This window comes from Heptranchias perlo, chromosome 5 (assembly GCF_035084215.1).
Source record: "Heptranchias perlo isolate sHepPer1 chromosome 5, sHepPer1.hap1, whole genome shotgun sequence".
Lineage (NCBI taxonomy): Eukaryota > Metazoa > Chordata > Chondrichthyes > Hexanchiformes > Hexanchidae > Heptranchias > Heptranchias perlo.
The window spans coordinates 55782117-55802090 of NC_090329.1; the positions used below are offsets into that span (position 1 = coordinate 55782117).

A 19974-nucleotide genomic window follows, 5' to 3' on the forward strand; every position below is an offset into this window, starting at 1 on the left:
TGTCTTCTCTAATCCTTTCGTTAAATATATTTTGTTCTGCTAATAAGAACAAGCAAAATATATTTTGCTATTAAGATATTGGATTATAGGGGAAGAATTTCCGAATTAATCTTGATGTCCTTTTAACTGAAATACAGCACAGGCCTATTGCAGAAGCTAAGTACCATGGCATTGTTGGGTTTTCTTTTCCAGTTAAATAAAGAAATTTCCTGTTGTAAAGACAAATTAATATTGTAATCTCACTACATGAAATTCACAGAGAGATTTGTTTTCTTTGGCCAACATTGTACACAGTGGATAGGTTAAAAAAAGACATTTGCAATCGATCCATCAACTCCGATAAACAGTAGTTCATCAACAAACGTCTAGTTTTTTCAATGGTCTATAAAGGAACATAATTAGGCTTCCTTAATACTTATCTAAGGCAGTGAACAGCTGAGCCAGGTTCAATCCCCTATCTGTGCTAAGTTAGCTGCCCTCAAGTGAAGCATTGAGTGGGCCACTGCAACTGTCTTTCAAAGCGTTGGGTTAAATGGAAAAACTGACTGTAGTTACTCTCCTGATTGCTGACAAGCAATCCAGCAACCCCTGCTCGAAGTGCGCATATGTAGACGTTTAGTGAAAGCGGGTCAGGTTCAGGTGCAATGACCTCTCCTCATTCCCACCAGTTGACTTGTCTGCCAACACTTACTGTTTAGGCTCACAAATGAAGAATGTCCACTTGGCGAGGAACCAGAGGCTACCCTGCACTGTACTGTGTCCCAGTATGAAGTCATTATAGAACAAACACGATGGGGGGAGGGGAGGGAGACAATTAGATTGCAAAATGACTGTATTAGCCAGACTGTAAGATACAAACATAAAAATCCCAGTCGGTTTTCGACAAATAGATTAAACTACCTAATGTAAATCTCTGCACTTGCTCTGCTAATAACATATGACACAAATTATTTTTCTTCAGTTTGATCCAATACACCTTGAATTTCATTTAGATCCATGTGTTACATAATCAACGATGCACAGCAGACATGTTACACCATGTTAATATTAGAAATCAATCCTGTGTCCACTGCACAAAATTCACTTGTTAATTAAGATCCCTTAAGGTTTTCAGCTTATTGAGATTAGAAGAAGGTGTTTATGTTTGATAATGATCCTGTGAAGCACCTCGGGACTTTTTACTACGTTAAAGGTGCTATATAAATACAAATTGTTGTTGTTGTGGTGGTTCATGGCACCAAAACTAAAACAGATTGTTTCTCTCAGCAATGGATGATAAACTAAGAACCCTATTTTTGGACAGTCAGACATGAAGGCACATTAGAAAGGTTCAGTTACTACCAAACCAGTATGTCCCATTTTTAACTCCACGGAATTTGCAATGCAGAGCTAACATTTACTGGATCTTCAACATCTGTCATACATTGGAGCATACTGGAAGATGCCATTTATCTGCTGCATTAGATAGTGTCACTGTGCAATCCAGTTCCTCCTGGATGCACAACCAGGAAGTGGACATTTCTGTTGTTGTCAAATAAGTCATTGTTACATGTTTTGGTCGATACTCTAGGTGTTGTTTTTGGGTTCAGAATCTCAGACCACTCCAGTAGCTGAGCCTTCACTCCTTATAACCTTGAATGTATCTTTACCTGTCCAATATCTATATGTAGCAAGCCCATGAGTTGAACAGAGAATCTTTTCACTGTATTTGGCTTACTGCTAATATCACACACGCTCAAGTGACCTTCCTTAACTTCAGAAGGAGCAAAATACTTTATTATACCATGGCTTATGCCAAAAATTGCCACACAGACTTATTAAACACTGAATAGAAGCGATGACACACTGCACATTTACAATAGAACCACTGAAGTTTACAGATGGAAGGAGTCCACTCAGCCTATCGGGTCAGTGCTAAAGCAATCCAAAATTAAACCCACTGCCCTGCTCTCTTCCCATGGCCCTGAATCTCTTTCTGCTTCAAGTGTTTATCTACTCTTCCCTTAGAAGATGCCCAAGCTCCTCCCTGAAGCAAAGCATGTGTGTTCTGACAACTCTGAGTAAAGAACTTCCTCCTAACCTCTTTCCTCGTTCTCAGTGACAGTTTTAAATTAATGTCCCCTCACCACCAACCAGAGGAAATAGTCCTTTGCTATTCACCCTATCAGAACTTCATCAGAAATAACATGCCAAGTCTCTGCTCCTAATTGGTATCATTCTTTAAGGAATCTTTGCCATATGCTCTCTATGGCTTTATGGTTCTTTCTGTAATACGGTGCCTAATTTGCAGCAGGTGTTGCAGCCATTTCCCTTTCCAACTGGAGGCAGGCAACCAAATGACAGCAAAATACTGCCACCAGGAATTTTCCACCAACAGGCAAATGAGCTGGATCCCAGCCTGCAATCACCGGAACGGGGCGGTGCACAGCCTTCTCTGCTACCTTTACAATCGGAAAATCCAGCCCCAAGGATCTTGGATAGGGATACTATGGACTTAGGAGGTAGCACTCTCACCTCTGTCAGATGGTTGTGGGTTCAAGTCCCATTCCAAGTCTTGAGCTAATAATCTAGGCTGACACTTCAATGCAGCACTGAGGGAGTATTACACTGTTATAGGTGGCATATTTCAAATGAGATGTTAAGTTGAGGCCCTGATCCCATGCCTCTATTCAAAGAGGAGCAGGGGAGTTCTCCCTGTGTTCTGACTAATATTTATCCGTCAGCGAACACCACCAAAATAGATTACCTGGTTATTCATCTCATTGCTATGTGCAGATTGACTGCAGTGTTTACCCAAACAACAACGGTGTAGACTCATGGCTAAGGTCAGAGCATGTGGAATCAGGGGACAAATAGCAGAATGCATGGCAAGCTGGCTACAAAACAGAAAACAGAGAGCAGGGTTAAGGGTCGCTACTCGGACTGGCTAAAGGTGGGAAGTGGTGTTCCACAGGGATCGCTGCTGGGACCACTGTTGTGCACAATTTACATTAAGGATTTGGATTTGAGAATTGGAAGTACAACATCAAAATTTGCAGATGACACCAAATTGGGGGGTGTAGTTAATACAAAGGAAGAATGTGACAAAATGCAAGAGGACATTAATAAACTTGCAGAATGGGTGTGTAATTGGCAAATGAATTTCAATATTGATAAGCATCAGGTGGTGCATTTTGGTAGGAAGGAGGAGGAGGCCACATACTGCTGGGATAATAAGAGTCTAAACGGAATAGAGAAGCAAAGGGATTTAGTGGTACAGATACACAAATCAATAAAAGTAGCGACGCAGGTTAATAAGGCCATAAAAAAGTTAAATCAAGCACAAGGGTTCATTTCTAGAGGGGTAGAATTGAAAGCAAAGTCATGTAAAACTTGTACAGAATCATGGTTCGGCCACACTTGGAATATTGTGCACAGTTCTGGTCTCCATATTATAAAAAGGATATAGAGGCATTGGAGAAGGTGCAAAAAAGACTCACAAGGATGATACCAGAACTGAGAGAATATACTTATCAGGAAAGGCTAGACAGGATGGGGCTCTTTTCTCTAGAAAAGAGAAGGCTGAGGGGTGATCTGATAGAGGTCTTCAAGGTAATGATAGGATTTGATAGGGTAGTCATAGAGAAAATGTTTCCACTTGTGGGGGAGCCCAAAACTCTAGGTCATAAATATAAAACAGTTGCTAATAAATCCAATAAGGAATTCAGGAGAAACTTCTTTACCCAAACAGTGGTAAGAATGTTGAATGTGCTACCACAAGGAGTAGTTGAGGCAAATCGCATAAATGCATTTAAGGGGAAACTAGATAAGCACATGAGGGAGAAAGGAATAGAAGGGTATGCTGATATGGTTAGATGAAATAGGGAAGGAGGAGGCGCGTGTGAAACATAAATACCAGCACAGACCAGTTGGGCCGAATGGCCTGTTTCTGTGCTGCAGTTTCGAGGTTACAGTGACTACACTTCAAAAGCAATTCACTGGCTTGGGACATGCAGAGAACAATTAAAGGCACAATATAAATGCAAGGTCTTACATTTTTCTCATGAAACTTCTATACTTTTTTATGTTTGTTGCCTTGCATATTTTTTATGGTGCTGTATAGTGATTAGATAATTTTCATTAACAATAGCATTGTTTTTCTTGGGTAGTTGACATTGTCTTTCAGAAGTTAGGACAGTGGATCTTTGGGAAAGTGTCAATCTCTACAGAGATTTCTTACACAAAACCTCTGCCAAAGACACAAAATTATTTGGAAAGTTGTTCAATAAAAAAAATCTTATTGATTTCCTTTGACTTTAGATTTATAGTTCTGGTAAAAAAAAATTCTGATTAGAGTGATGGATGTCATTGAATGGTAAAAGCACTGGTGAGCTTCTCGATGCTTTTCCAGCCAAGACTCATTCTACCCATTAGCTCATGGACTTGCATGGTTGTCTGGCAAGAAGTGGTGGAAGTTTGGAACTCTCTTCCGCAAACGGCAATTGATACTAGCTCAATTGCTAAATTTAAATCTGAGATAGATAGCTTTTTGGCAGTCAAAGGTATTAAGGGATATGGGCCAAAGGCAGGTATATGGAGTTAGATCACAGATCAGCCGTGATCTTATCAAATGGCGGAGCAGGCACGAAGGGCTGAATGGCCTACTACTGTTCCTATGTTCCTAAGAATTCCAGTTCTCAGTGACAAATCAATCTCTCCCTGTCGATTAATAAGCGAAGCTGGCAGGTTAATCATTAACATTACCCTGGAATACTGCAGACCTGCCTGATTTTCATCAGATTATTAAATCTGCCATATTGGAAAGACTGAATTCCAATCTTCCACTGCCAGTCATGTCTTCCTGAGCAAGCCAATTTGACACCAAAAAGACTAATAATGTCTAATGTCTATCCTTATAGGTTCCTGAACATGGCTCTCTGAAGCCATATACCTTTTGCATTTTTTAGCTGATCTGTCAACCTGTTTTTTTCCTTCCTAAACATCCTACAGTGAAAACATCTCAGGACCTTCATCTTACTTCTACTTCTCTCTTCTGTCCCCCTTTAGATGTTATTTCTCTCATGCACCTCTTTTTGCTTTGATTTTCCCACACACACCCCTTTTTTTGTTAACCTTCAGTCAATTATACGTTTTATGAATTTACGTCAATCTATTTTTCCCTTTGCTGACCTATTCTTCCCTCATGATTAACCGCTTTGTTTTATCCAACTTTAACCACTATTCTCCTTGATCTTTTTCTGGTGATTTTCCTTCAAATTTGCTGCAGTTTATGCTGCACTTTAGAATCATCTTTAAGACAGAGATCTTGTAATTTCACGTCCCATCTTGAAATTTAACTGGTCTGTTGAAACTTTGTGCTGTTCGGGAGGCTTAGGACAATCGAGTTCTCTCAGTGGCTAAGTATTTCTTGTAAACAATTTTACAACACCAAGTTATAGTCCAACGATTTTATTTTTAATCCCACAAGCTTTCGGGGGCTTTCCCCTTCCTCAGGCGGTGTGGAAGTGACAATTTCGAATCCGTCGCATTTTAAGATCACATAACAAAGCCTGGTGATTACTGCCCATTGCCAAGGCAATCACAGTGAGCAGACAGAAAGGTGTCATCTAAAAGGCCACTGAATATACAACCCCCCAAAAAAAAGAGAGACAGAACGAAGTCAGTCAATGACCCGTTATATTAAAAACAGATAACATTTGCTCGCTGGTGGGGTTACGTGTAGTGTGACATGAACCCAAGATCCCGGTTGAGGCCGTCCTCATGGGTGCGGAACTTGGCTATTAATTTCTGCTCGATGATTTTGCGTTGTCGTGTGTCTCGAAGGCCGCCTTGGAGTATGTTTACCCGAAGGTCGGTGGCTGAATGTCCATGACTGCTGAAGTGTTCCCCGACAGGGAGAGAACCCTCCTGTTTGGCGATTGTTGCGCGGTGTCCGTTCATCCGTTGTCGCAGCGTCTGCATGGTCTCGCCAATGTACCATGCTCTGGGGCATCCTTTCCTGCAACGTATGAGGTAGACAACATTGGCGAGACCATGCAGACGCTGCGACAACGGATGAACGGACACCGCGCAACAATCGCCAAACAGGAGAGTTCTCTCCCTGTCGGGGAACACTTCAGCAGTCATGGACATTCAGCCACCGACCTTCGGGTAAACATACTCCAAGGCGGCCTTCGAGACACACGACAACGCAAAATCGTCGAGCAGAAATTAATAGCCAAGTTCCGCACCCATGAGGACGGCCTCAACCGGGATCTTGGGTTCATGTCACACTACACGTAACCCCACCAGCGAACAAATGTTATCTGTTTTTAATATAACGGGTCATTGACTGTCTTCGTTCTGTCTCTCTCTTTTTTTTTGGGGGGTTGTATATTCAGTGGCCTTTCAGATGACACCTTTCTGTCTGCTCACTGTGATTGCCTTGGCAACGGGCAGTAATCACCAGGCTTTGTTATGTGATCTTAAAATGCGACGGATTCGAAATTGTCACTTCCACACCGCCTGAGGAAGGGGAAAGCCCCCGAAAGCTTGTGGGATTAAAAATAAAATCGTTGGACAATAACTTGGTGTTGTAAAATTGTTTACAATTGTTAACCCCAGTCCATCACCGGCATCTCCACATCATAAGTATTTCTTAATTTAGTTACCTAAATTCCAATTTTAGCGGCTCCCAATTGAGTCTATCCTCTAGTATATCTAATGTATCGTTGGCGAGCAACCTTTGGCATCTCTCTGCCTCCATGTCTGTGGATTCTTGTTTAATTATGAAATTGGATTACAGGAACCCTCCTGGAACACAGCTATGTCACAGACCGGAAGGTTGATGATCAGAGTTGAAGTCCTCGGGGGATGTGCATCCAATTGCCAATTCTTATCTCAGACTTTGCTTATATGTTTTTCTTATGCATACTACCTCGCAGGTATAGTTACATTAAAATCCATCTGTCCTCGCTGCATTATATGGCACTGAGCTATACAGACCCGTGTTTAACTCGCGCTCAGTGTAGAAAAGGAAGGAAATTGTTAAAAAAACATCTGCCATTCCTTAGTTCATCACCTAATTTTTTCATCTTTTGAATGGATCAGTCCTCCTTACACAAATTACTTGGCCACACGATTTAGTTTTATCAGCAAATTGTATCATATCATTATTTTAAGTGCCCTATTTTGTACTACTTATGAATAGTGTGAATAGCAAAGGATTGCTGTAAAATTCTAATTATCACTTCCAGAGCTTTTCCATTTATGAGTTTTCAACTTTGTTACAGAGGCAGTTTTCTATCCATCTTTCTAATTTCCACAAATTCTATGAGCCTTAACCTTTATTAAAAGCCACATAACCCTTCACAGAATCATAGAAAGATACAGCACAGGAGGCCGCCATTCAGCTCATTGTGTCCGTGCCGGCCGAAAAAGAGCTCTCCAGCTTAATCCCACTTTCCAGCACTTGGTCCGTAGTCCTGTAGTTCCGGCACTTCAAGTGCATATCCAAGTACTTCTTAAACGAGTTGGGGGTTTCTGCCTCTACCACCCTTTCAGGCAGTGAGTTCCAGACCTCCACCACCCTCTGGGTAAAAAAATTTCTCCTCAGCTCCCCTCTAATCATTCTACTAATTACTTTAAATCTATGCCCCCTGGTCACTGACCCCTCTGCTAAGGGAAATAGGTCCTCCCTATCCACTCTATCTCGTCCCATCATAATTTTATAACCCTTCTGAAAACGGAAATAAATTATAACCACTACATTTCCTTCTTCTACTAATCTAGTTGTTTTCTCACAGGATTCCAGCTAATTTCTGAAATATGAGTTTCTAAAATGATGTCTAAAACTAAGACATGTAGCACAGTGTCAATTCCTCCCCAATACCTGAAAAAAAATGTTTTAAGCTGCTGAGGTGACCATTACTGTTCACAACATTGCGAATAGCATCTGACAAAGGGTGGATACTTCTTTCTTCTGTGCTAGAGTTTTAAATTATTAGGAACACAAGCTAGCATTTATCAATAGACAGGTTGTAGTATATTATATACAGTTTGAAGAAAAGTTAAAAAACAAATTTCAAAAGCTTTCTGCTGGTTATTTTATATTGAGTGGTTTTTAAACAGAGAGGGAGAGAAAGAAAAATAACAAATTGTACTGATTAAACATTTGTAATTTTAACTTCAAAAAGTGTACTATACTCAGAGACAGAGTGTAATTTCTTATCCTAATTTGGATCCATTTTTCAAAAACTGGTCTCTGCCTGCGTTTGGGGTGAGCAAGTGAGCGGGAAAGTGGATAGAGGGTTAAGATTGAGATAAGGGGAAGATACAGGGGTTGAGAGGGTAGTTGAAAGGGGGAAAGGTAGGGAGAGATTAAGGGTGCCAATAGAAGTGGTATGGTGGCACTGAGTGATGGGGTATTGGCAAGGCAAAGGGTCAGGGGTCACAATGGGAGTGAGGAGATGGAGGAAGCATGATTGGGGGGGGAGGGGGGGCGGGGAGAATGAGAAAGGAACCGTTAAGGACAGTAGGCCATACTTATCTCGCGATCATCACTGGAAAATGCAGCTTGCAGTACTCAACAACTCATTTCACACCACACAAGAGGAAAGGAAAGAAAAACAGAGAAAAAAGCAGAAAAGAGAAGAGAAGAGGGAAAAATAGAAGACAGAAAAGATGAGAGGAACATAAGAATAGGAGTAGGCCATTCAATGCCTCAAGCCTGTTCCACCATTCAATTAGATCATCGCTGATCTCTATCTTAACTCCATCTATCCGCCTTGGTTCCAGAACCAAGAGACGAGAAAGAGGAAGATACAGCAAAAGAGAGACAGAAAGAGAAATATATCTGCACTGTTAAGGAACAATTTTCTTCGGAGCCTGGTGTTATTCCAGCGGATAGGGGTGGAGAAACAGTTGGGGAGCCAATTCGCTGGCTCCCCGACTTCCAGACCGCAAGCGCTGAATACATCTTTCCTAGTAGTATGGGTAGAATCAATTCCCATCATAACTGGTATAGCAATAGTAGACATTAGGAACACCAGTACTTCACTGGATTCCAGCATTGGTATGGCCAGGGTAAGGGGATTTAAAATTTAGATACTCCCTAAGGAAATGTAATCTGTTGTGGGGCAATCCCTTCTGCCTCAGATTTTTGAAATTTGAAAAGAAAACAATAACGTTTTTCAGTTGCTCCCGGAACCAGTCAGCCGCACTCTGCTGCTGCAGGCGTCCAAGGCCTGCGTCAATAATCTCCCACCCTCCCTCAAGGCAGGCTTCTGATGCAGTGGGAACCCCACCAAGATCATTCAAATCAGGTGGACCTTGGGAAATCAGCCCTGGTGAGTGGTGCATTGGACAGGGAAAAGTTCCATCTGCCGAAGTTGCGGCGGAGTTGGGGCCAGAAACAAAAATCTTATCTTTAATTTGTGACTCTAATTTGTTATTTACACTCAATTCATTTGCCACAGTAATCGACAGTTCCATTTGCTGTAATTTAATCATATAGATCTTTTTTAATTATCCATTTTACAGATTTAAATACATTTTGTTACTAAACATGTTCACCTAGTCAGTATAACAAAATATTTTGCTTTCATACAGTCTCAAGTTGATTGTGATCATTGACAGTAAAGCATCAAACACCCAGTGTCCACCCGTGTCTTGTCAAGTCGACAATTTTCACAGTAATAATGCTAAAATTGATTATGTATTTTCTGCAAGTTTATCATCAAAATGAACTTTCAGTATTATCTATTTTCAACAAAATTATCCAAGACTAAGAGCATGGAAGATCAAGTTAAGATAAACAGAACTTCAAGGGGAAATACACAGTTGGTCAGTCAACATCAGAAAGTCAATTCACTCAACCGTTCAGGTGGTATCCTTCATCTTCCTCTTCCAGATGCTGACTGAGTTGCTGCGTATTTCCAACTGTCTTCTATTTTAGTCAAATTAAGTGTCTGGTTTGGAAATATTGTAAACACCAATACTGTGATTAGGAGGTTTGAAAAAAAATATTCCAACTGTGACGACAGGAATTTGACTGCACTGCATTTTGAATTCGTAATGAATCTTATTCCACACTAAAACTGGAAAGAAAAATTAAATTTTCCAGATTGTCATGCAGCATTTCAATTTGTTCAGTAAGGAAACTGAAAGATCACGGAAGGGACAGTAGCAGCTCGACAGCCAACTTTAAATTGTCATTTTGAATCTGTGCAGAAGAATGCTTTGGCTCCACCTTAACATTTCTGCTGAAAATGAAAAACAGGTCCATTTTATTTTTGCCACAAGGAAGAAGCAGAAAACACAGGCACGACTTGGTCTATTTTTCTTCAAGACAGCTATCAACACAAAAAAACCTTGCACTCAGCAGTGTCAAAATCAATACATCAAGTCCTGATTTGAAAAACAAGTTTTGGTTACAGGAACAGGTCATTTAATTTCCACCTACAACAATCTTTAATAGTACGAGCAAAAATTTAAATTATCAGCAGATCTCCTGTGATATTGCACATGGTGAGTCAGAGGATACACTATTTTACAATTGGACTGTTTTTGCATGTTGGGGATAACATTGGGACCACTGATTTACAATGGCTAAATAAGTCAAATTCCATTTTTATTAAATGGTATTCTGGAATTTTCACTGGTGCTTTGGGCATCAACTTCCACAATTCTGTCGATTAATCTGTGAAAACTGTAAATAAGTGGCATTGGATTTGCATATATATTTATACATATTACTTTAGCTACATATTTAATTTAAATCCATTATCAGTTTTAAAGTTGAGGATACAGAGCAAAATGGTATACAAGGTGTGCCAGTTAAAGTTAGATACGTAGGGCCTGAAATTCAAACGGCACCAACACAAGAGGGGCAGGGCAAGACTTCCACTCGCCAAGTTGCTCCACTCCTGACCATGTCCTAAATACTAGGATCAAATAATTACAGCATTGGGGGTGTTTTTAAACCCCAAGAATGGGTGGGTTGGGGGTGGGTGGGAGTTGAAAATTGTTGGTGTTTTTGGCTCACAACCGCAAAATTTTCTCACTTTGCATTCCCAGTGGGAAGCCTGTATTTTTACGCACCAATGTTAAACCCGGAAATAAAGCCGGGTTGCAGTCGCGACCCAAAAAACAACTATTTTCAACTCCCACCCGCCCCCAACCCATCCATTCTTGGGGTCTAAAATCACCCCCATGCAGTCTATGTAAATCCAGCCTGCAATTCCTCAGATACACCACAGGAGGGCAGAAAATACAGATGGGAGAGGCAGAGACCGACGTCGCAGGGTATCAAACCTGCTGCTCCTTAAAGAAGAGGCAGCAAAAAATCTGGATTAGAGTGATGGCAGTCAGAACGAAATGGAGAGCAACCAACTCAGAGAGTTGGACCTGAATGCCATCCGAGCAGCCATATGCAGCAGGAGGGATGGGCTGTTTGTAGTTGAGGGCAGGAAACCCATGAAGAATATAGTCTGCACTTTGGGGAAGGAGGTCGCAAACCACCTTGACTCCCAGGACACCCTCTTACAATGTCTGAAGAAGTTCAACCACCTCACCAGAATGACCAAGATAAGCTGCCTGCTCCCCTGAACCTTTCTTGCAGTCTCTTCAAGTGCATGGCACTCCTTCATTCATTAACATTACAATGTTCAAGAATTGTACTCTGAACCTTTGATCCTTCCCCTATATTATCACCTGCTAACTAGAAACAGTTTTTTTTATTGTTCATTCATGGGATGTGGGCGTCACTGGCAAAGCCAGCATTTATTGCCCATCCCTAATTGCCCTTGAGAAGGTGGTGGTGAGCCGCCTTCTTGAACTGCTGCAGTCCGTGCAGTGAAGGTTCTCCCACAGTGCTGTTAGGGAGTTCCAGGATTTTGACCCAGCGATAATGAAGGAACGGCGATATATTTCCAAGTCAGGATGGTGTGTGACTTGGAGGGGAACATGCAGGTGGTGTTGTTCCCATATGCCTGCTGCCCTTGTCCTTCTAGGTACTAAAGGTCGCAGGTTTGGGAGACGCTGTCAAAGAAGCCTTGGCAAGTTGCTGCAGTGCATCCTGTGGATGGTACACACTGCAGCCACTGTGCGCCGATGGCGAAGGAAGTGAATATTTAGGGTGGTGGATGGGGTGCCAATCAAGCAGGCTGCTTTGTCCTGGATGGTGTCGAGCTTCTTGAGTGTTGTTGGAGCTGCACTCATCCAGGCAAGTGGAGAGTATTCCATCACACTCCTGACTTGTGCCTTGTAGATGGTGGAAAGGCTTTGGGGAGTCAGGAGGTGTCACTCACCGCAGAATACCCAGCCTCTGACCTGCTCGTGTCGCCACAGTATTTATGAAATATCCCTTCCTTCACAGCGTGCCATGCCTCCCCAAATCACCACACCTATCCTTTTCTGATTTTTGCCTCTCAGTAGCCTGACTTTTCAAACTGGAATTATCATACTCTCCATTGTGCGCTGCAGTGTTGCAAATGCAAGGCTGCACATATTAGACCAGTAGACTTCTTTATGCAAGTTGCTATCTGCACATTGCTTGGCACAGCCCGAATGAGTGCACTAATGCATAATGCTCACAAAGCATCCTTCTTTTGAAAGCAGATCCTGTGACGTCCAGGCCTCCGGGCTCATCAGCCAAAGATTGACATAAGCTGCCCCTCTGAACAACATGTTGCTGCCCTACCAACTGCTCCTGCTCCGCATTGCAGCCAGTGCAGTCCCCTCTATATCTAAATCCCCCATATGGATGTGCATGAACTGGTGGTTGGACAGGGTAGCGTGAATGGCGATGTGTGCCGTAAAGTGTTAGCGGGCTCAATATCACTGGAGCCCAGAAGAGCTTCCTCCCGCATAACAGACAAATGTAAAGTTCTAAACAAAGGAAGGAAAAATGGGCAAGACACGTATTCCATGAATGGATAAAGTTGAAAAAGACCTAGTAGAATTTTAGTAGACTCAGGCCTCAAAATGTCCAATCTATGCAGAGCAGCAATTAACAAAGCCAATGGAATATTGAACAATATAACCAAAAAAGTAGAATACATGTCAAGAAGTCATGATCAAACTGTGCAGAGCTCCAATCAAGCCACACCTTGAGCACTGTATCCAGTTCTGATCACCAAGACACAAGGGAGACACACAGGCCCTGGAGGCACTGCAGAGAAGAGCCATGAGTCTGATCTCCAGTCATGAAGACAGACTGGTGAAATGTGGGTTCATCAGCTTTGAAAGGAGAGGTGATCTTACTGAGCATTGCAAGATTGCAAACCAATATGTAAAAGATAAATCTGGAATAAGTTAAACCGTGAGTGTCAAACAAGGAGTCACAGGTTTAAACTACTAAAAAGCAAATTTAGGATTGACATCAGGAACTTGTTCTTCTTTTGGGTTGGCAGGTTGTAACTAGTGGGGTGCCGCAAGGATCAGTGCTTGGGCCTCAGCTGTTTACAACCTATATCAATGACTTAGATGAGGGGACCGAGTGTAGTGTATCCAAGTTTGCTGACCATACTAAATTGGTGGGGAAAGTAAACAGTGAGGAGGGCGTAAAGAGTCTGCAAAGGGATATCAACAGGTTAAGTGAGTGGGCGAGAAGATGGCAGATGGAGTATAATATGGGGAAATATGAAATTATCCACTTTGATAGGAAGAATAGAAAAGCAGAATATTTTTTTAAAAGGTGAGAGACTAAGGTTGGCATTCAGAGGAATTTGGGTGTCCTTGTACATGAATCACAGAAAGTTAACATGCAGATACAGTAAGCAATTAGGAAGGCAAATGATATGTTGGCCTTTATTACAAGGGGGTTGGAGGATAAGAGTAATGAGGTTTTAATGCAATTATATAGGGCTCTGGTGAGACCACACCTGGAGTACTGTGTACAGTTTTGGTCTCCTTACCTAAGGAAGGATATGCTTGCCTTAGAGGGGATGCAACAAAGGTACACTCGATTGTTTCCTGGGATGAGAGGGTTGTCCTATGAGGAGAGATTGAGTAGAATGATCCTATATTCTCTGGAGTTTAGAAGAATGAGAGGTGATCTCATTGAAACATATAAAATTCTAAGAGAGCTTGACAGGGTAGATGCTGAGAGGCTGCTGCTTCCCCTGGCTGGAGAATCTAGAACTAAGGGTCATAGTTTCAAGATAAGAGGTCAGCCATTTAGAACAGAGATGAGGAAAAATCTCTTCACTCAGAGAGATGTGAATCTTTGGAGTTCTTTGCCCCAGAGGGCTATGGATACTCAGTCGTTGAGTATATTCAAGGTTGAGGTAGGTAAACTTCTGGACACGAAGGGAATCAAGGGATATGGGTATCGGGCAGGAAAATGGAGTTGAGGTAGAAGATCAGCCATGATCTTGATGAATGTTGGAGCAGGCTCGAGGGGTCGTATGACCTGCTCCTGCTCCTATTTCTTATGTTCTTCCTCTAACGAGTGAAGCTAACAGATAGAATAGTGGAAGCAAAATCCCCGGAATCAATTAAGAACCAATTGGATGCTGCAATGGGGTACCTGAGGATCATTCTGGATGGATGAAGTGAGATGGGCCAAATGGCCCCCCTCATCCATAATTAGCTTGTAACCTAGAGAAAGAGAAGAGGAAAAGACATTACAATGGTGTCCTATGAGAAATCTTCATATAGAGCTTTCAATGGAAAGAATTCCATGATAAGGTGCTTCAGTATATGGTTTGTTGGCCGTCAGTAAATCGGAGAATAAGATGAAAAGACCGACAGAAAGGGCCTACGATGAATTGTGAGCTGGGGCAAATCCTCCTACCTTTCCACCTCTGGCCCCCTCTATAGCCTCTCTCCCCAGGATTTGTAGGGCTCCCTCCTCATCTGAGGTTAGTGCATTAAGCTTAGAAGATCCTTCTCCTGTGCGTGCCCTCTCTTTTTTGTTATGGGCTGTCCTCTCCTGCAAATAGAGCAGAAGAGTTGAGATTACAATTGTCTTGATGACATACAGTGATACCCAATTGTCAGCATGGAGCCCACAGTGGGTATGATGATACGTACATTCATCGTACAGCTGCATTAGATGGGCGATTATTTTGGCCTGAATGCATCATTGGATGTGAGTGAAGGAATATTTCTCGGGGAAGGATGGTGGTAATAAGTGTATGCTGTACTGAATGGGCATTCGGGGCAAGAAATGAAAGTAACTTATGAGAGAGTGAGAGGGGAATAAACGTCATTTACTGCCCCCAGGTATGCAGTATGTTCCTTACGGCATTCACACTGGTTGCCACTTCCTTCTATTCTTGTTAGCAGCTAGACTAGAGGTACTGCAACTCTCCAACTGAAGTGCAGCCCTTCTGTGCCTCACTTCTTTCATTACGATTTCTATGGCTCCATTGGAGAAAGGGGCCATTCTGTGCCCTGCCAAAATGCTTTTTGGTATGTTTCGAAAGTGAAGGGACGTTGCCTTGTAAACTACAATGCATGTCTCGAAGTTGCTGCAGGCCTTGAAATCCTGTAGCAGCACATGGTTTCCCAACTACCAACGGGCATTCTCCCAATTTCGAATTTTCCACTCTTAGAATTCCCCAGGATTATGAAAATAATGCTGACCCCAGAAATGCGAGAGAAGTCATCACACTCAAGACTGGCAGATGCTCATCTCACACTGATTCCCTTTTCTAGTTTAGGCTTACGCCCGATCAGAAAATCTGGAATCACATTTAAAACTCCTGTTTCTTCTGTTGACGACGAGTAGATTCTGTAATATGGTGCTACTTTTTATAGCAAGTGCTTTCATTAAGTTGCAGAATCAATACAACAATTTCTTTCCAGTAGGGCCTGCCTGGATCCTGTGCTAAAACGGCCCTGTATACATATTCATGTAATTCAATGCCAGCACATATTGAGAGAAAAAGACATAATTAACATCTTCTTATATCAGATGATGTTGACAACATGGAAAAACTCAGGTTCAACATTTACAGAAAATGTAAAAGCGAATGTAAGCACACAGCTTTTCAATATATCCACCATGCTATGGGAAAATAACAAATGGAGCTTGATGGTGCAGAGAAAATACAATAATTGTTTTCCTGCTGGAAGCAACCAAGAACAGTATTACTCTCGATGCTAACTGAATATCTTCTTGCTCATAATGGTAAAATTGTAGAACGACAAAGTTTCCAATTTCACTCATCTCACAATGCCAACACTAAGGAGCAACTGCCAGGACCTTGGAAAAGGAAGCAAGAAACATGAGATGCAACCTTCTTCATCAACCTTTCTGTTATTTGGGTGTATGGCCAGAAACCATCTTTCTCTCAACTCATAAACTGATCTGAATATCCTGGGTATATCTGTCAGCTAACACAGTCAAAAGGTATTCTACATCTAATCTTTAGTAATGAACCAGATATTGCGAGAAGAAAATATTTCTTAAGAGGTGATAAAGAAGCCAAGCTTGTAGCAGAGTGTGAGGGAATGGTGTAAATACTGAATAAATACTTTGCCTCAGGTGATTAATATTTTGATTGAGATTGTAGAATGAGCAGAGGTTTGTCCAGAACAATTAGTCGAGTTTATTATTCAAAGAGATGGTACAAAAGAAGGTACTCCAACATAAGGCAGACAACTCATTGGACCTTATGGTTGACATCCAAGGATCATCCTGAGGGAAGCTACGGACAAGACTATAACTTTCCAAAATTCTTTGGAGCATCTGCAGATTTTGACACCACTCCTTCTCGACCTATATCCAAAGCATTGATATACAGTGAGCAGAACTAGTCCTAGAATTGAACCCTGGGGTGCAATTCCAACCACTCTGGAAAACTGCCCTGCATTCCTACTCTGTTTTCTCCATTTTAACCATTTTTAAATCCAGTTTGCTACCTTCCCTCGAATTCCATACCCTTTAATCTTCTCCAGTACCTTGTCAAAGGCTTTCTGAAACTCCACGTATACCACATCCACTGCATTTCCCCCATCCACCATGTCTGTCACCACTTCCTCAAAGAATCTGATCACGTTTATCAAACCCGATCTGCCGTTCTAAAATACGTATTGGCTGCTTCTAATTATTTACTCTTTAATTAGGTATTTAATAATTTCATCTTTAATTAAAAAGATTCCAAAATTTTCCCAATCACAGATGTTAAGCTAACTGGCCTATAATTACCCTGTTTGGTTCTGTCTCCCTTTTTGAAAATGGGTGTTACATTGGCCACTCTCCAGTCCTCTGGCACACATCCACACTCAATCGTAGCCTGAAATATAATTTCTAGAGCCTCCTTTATATCTTCCCTCTTTTCCATCGGGATCTTTGGATGTGCAACACAAGGCCCAAGAATTCTGTCCTCCTTTAGCTTAAGTCATTTCTTTAATACTTTCCTTTTATCGATCTTATCTCACTTTTAACCAATTCAGGATTTATCGTCTCAACGGGGTAGAAATCGCTCGAAGTGGTGAACCAACACTCTTCGCCACTCCGTAGATTTATACTCACCCACTAACTTACCGCAGTCATTTCATCGGTCACTTCCTCTAACAGGAAGTGGCTTCAGATCAGGCGAAGCTCGGACCCTGGGAGAAGTGAGAGGAGCGCACTCTCCCCTCGACCAATCAGATCGCAGCATTTTTAACAAGCTGCGTTCACTGTCTCTGCCGGCTTGGAGCGTGAAAACCAGGAAGTGAAAGGTACAACATTTTAAATCAATGTAAAAACAGTTATAGACAGCAAAAAAAGAGATGGCAAGAAATAATTGAATTAAATAAAAGAGACAAAAGGGTGAAATTTAAAAAAAATTATTAGAATTTTTTTTAAATGACCAAAAACTATTAAAATAAGGTGTAATGAGACTCCACATTTTTATAAGTTAATTTTTAGTTGTTTGGCAATCATTAAGACTTACTAGGCTGTTAAAACTTAGTTTAGACCTGGTATTTTTAAGCATACCTGTTTGCTGGCGTAATTAGTTACTTTCCAGCTGGGCAGATAAGCAAGTTTGTGCTTTTTCAATGATTTCCCTGATTGCAGCGTGCGATGTCCCTTTAATTCGAAGCTGTCACATAGTCAGCGAATCATTCGGAGCAAGTTGCGGATTTCCATGTTTCACTGCGTCTGTGCGAACGCTGGAACTTGCTTCTCCATTTCGCCACCAACAACGGAGAGCGCTGCAGAGCTCATCATTATTTCAGGAGCGATTTCTGCCCCAGCATATTTCTTTGCAAACACTGAAGCAAAATATTTATTAAGTATCCCCACTAATTCACTGTCCTCTCCTCTCAGGGGTCTCACCTCACATTTAACAATTCTCTTTTTACTGATAAATTTGTAGAATACTTAACTGTTTTAAAAAATATTTTTGAGACTCTTTCTTCATACTCCCTTCTTGCTTTCCTCATCTCTTTCTTAAACTTTTTCCTTATTTTCTCGCATTTCCTTTTATCTTGATAATTTTTAATCATACCTATGAGACCCACATGCCCTCCTCTTTCATTTGTTTCTAACATCTGTATCCACGACATTCTGAAACTTGAAGTAGTCTCATTATTTTAATAGTCCTACATTGCAACAGTGAGCTGTAAAGTGCTTTGGGATGTCCTGATATTGTGAAAGGCACTATTTCAATGCAAGTTCTTTTTTCTTTCTATATATTTATTCTGCATCTTGAGCGTCATCACTGAATTCCCACTCTAATCAAATTCCCATTATGGAAGTACTGTTCCCACCTTACTATTAGCAGCAGTTTTATTGTGACCATATGTGCCACTGTACTACCAGTCTTCTTCTGGTATATTGATTTATATTACACTATCTGATGCAGTGCATTTGAAGCCTTTCATCTAAGGCATGCATGGTGTAGTAAACCGAGCTTCAAATCCAGTCAGGATTGATGGGGAAGCATCTTCTCTCTGCTGGCTTCCGTTTGAATTTGGGTATTCTCAGCCAAATTCTGAATAAGCATGAACTGACAGCACAACACTCTCCATAATCTGGCATTAAATGCCAATCATGTTAAGATATTCTCAGCAATCTTACAATTCATGTTTCTCTTGGTTCTTTAATTATCTTGCTTTCCATTACCTTTATTAATTACCAAGTCCTTCTTTCTATCAGATTCTCGACTTTTAATAGCCTCCAGTTTATCCTAATACTGCTATTTACATTGTTATTTAAGTACATTGACCTTCACTACCCTTTCATCTGTTTTGATTTGACAGGATGCATCGCAACTGTAATCTCAGTGACATTTCTCTAAATAGAACCATAAAATGTTATCGAACAGAAAGAGGCCATCCAGTCCATCAACTTGGCACCATTTTTTTTCCCAGATGAGCTATCTAGCCTAATCACTCTCTTCTGGCTCCCCACATGCTTAAATATTCTTTTTCAGCTATCTAATTCTCTGCCAGTTTCTGGCAGGGCGAGAAGGTGGCCAAACTTACAGATGATACTAAAATAGAAGGCATAGTAAATAGTCTTAGGGCCAAAAGCTGCTGCAAGGGGATATTGATAAGATGGTGGAATAGGCAAAAAAGTAGCAGACAGAATTCAAACTCAGGTAAATGTGAGGTGGTATGTTTTGGTTCTAAAAAAAAGTAATAATTATACGTTAAATGGGGGAATGCTGGGCGATGTGGAAGAGCAAAGGAATTTGGGGGTTCAGGTTCACAAGACATTAAAACCATCATCTCAAGTGGAGAAGGCCATAAAAAAGCTAATGGAATACCAGGTTTTATGGCAAGAGGTATAAAATATAAATGATCAAAATGTAATGTTGAATATATAAAACCTTCGTAAGACTGAAGTTGGAGTACTGAGTGCATATGGGCTCCACGCTATGGGAAGATGTTGAAACAATAGAGAAGGTGCAGTGCAGATTCATTGAGAAACGATCTGGTGTGAGGAAATACAAATTGAAAGAAAGACCTGAAAGACTTGGGCTGTTTTCATTAGAACAGAGGCGATTAAGGGGCGATTTGACAGAGGTATTTAAAATTATGACGTGATGG

The 19974-nt window shown here is 41.3% G+C and overlaps 1 protein-coding gene across 17 annotated transcripts in view; it reads right to left on the bottom strand.

Moving 5' to 3' along the window:
• LOC137321765 (dystrobrevin beta-like) overlaps positions 1–19974 on the bottom strand; it is a 534882-nt gene that overhangs the window by 265444 nt on the left and 249464 nt on the right. For 12 of the 17 annotated variants that reach the window (XM_067984400.1, XM_067984401.1, XM_067984410.1 and 9 more), the window contains one exon: positions 14777–14914. The exons of 2 other annotated variants lie outside the window; for them this stretch is intronic. In XM_067984400.1, the coding sequence (XP_067840501.1) occupies positions 14777–14914 (138 nt within the window). Of the gene's footprint in view, positions 1–9479; positions 10242–14776; positions 14915–17914; positions 18193–19974 lie in introns of those variants that run through there. 3 more of the 17 variants (XR_010962899.1, XM_067984416.1, XM_067984415.1) reach the window with 3 other exon arrangements.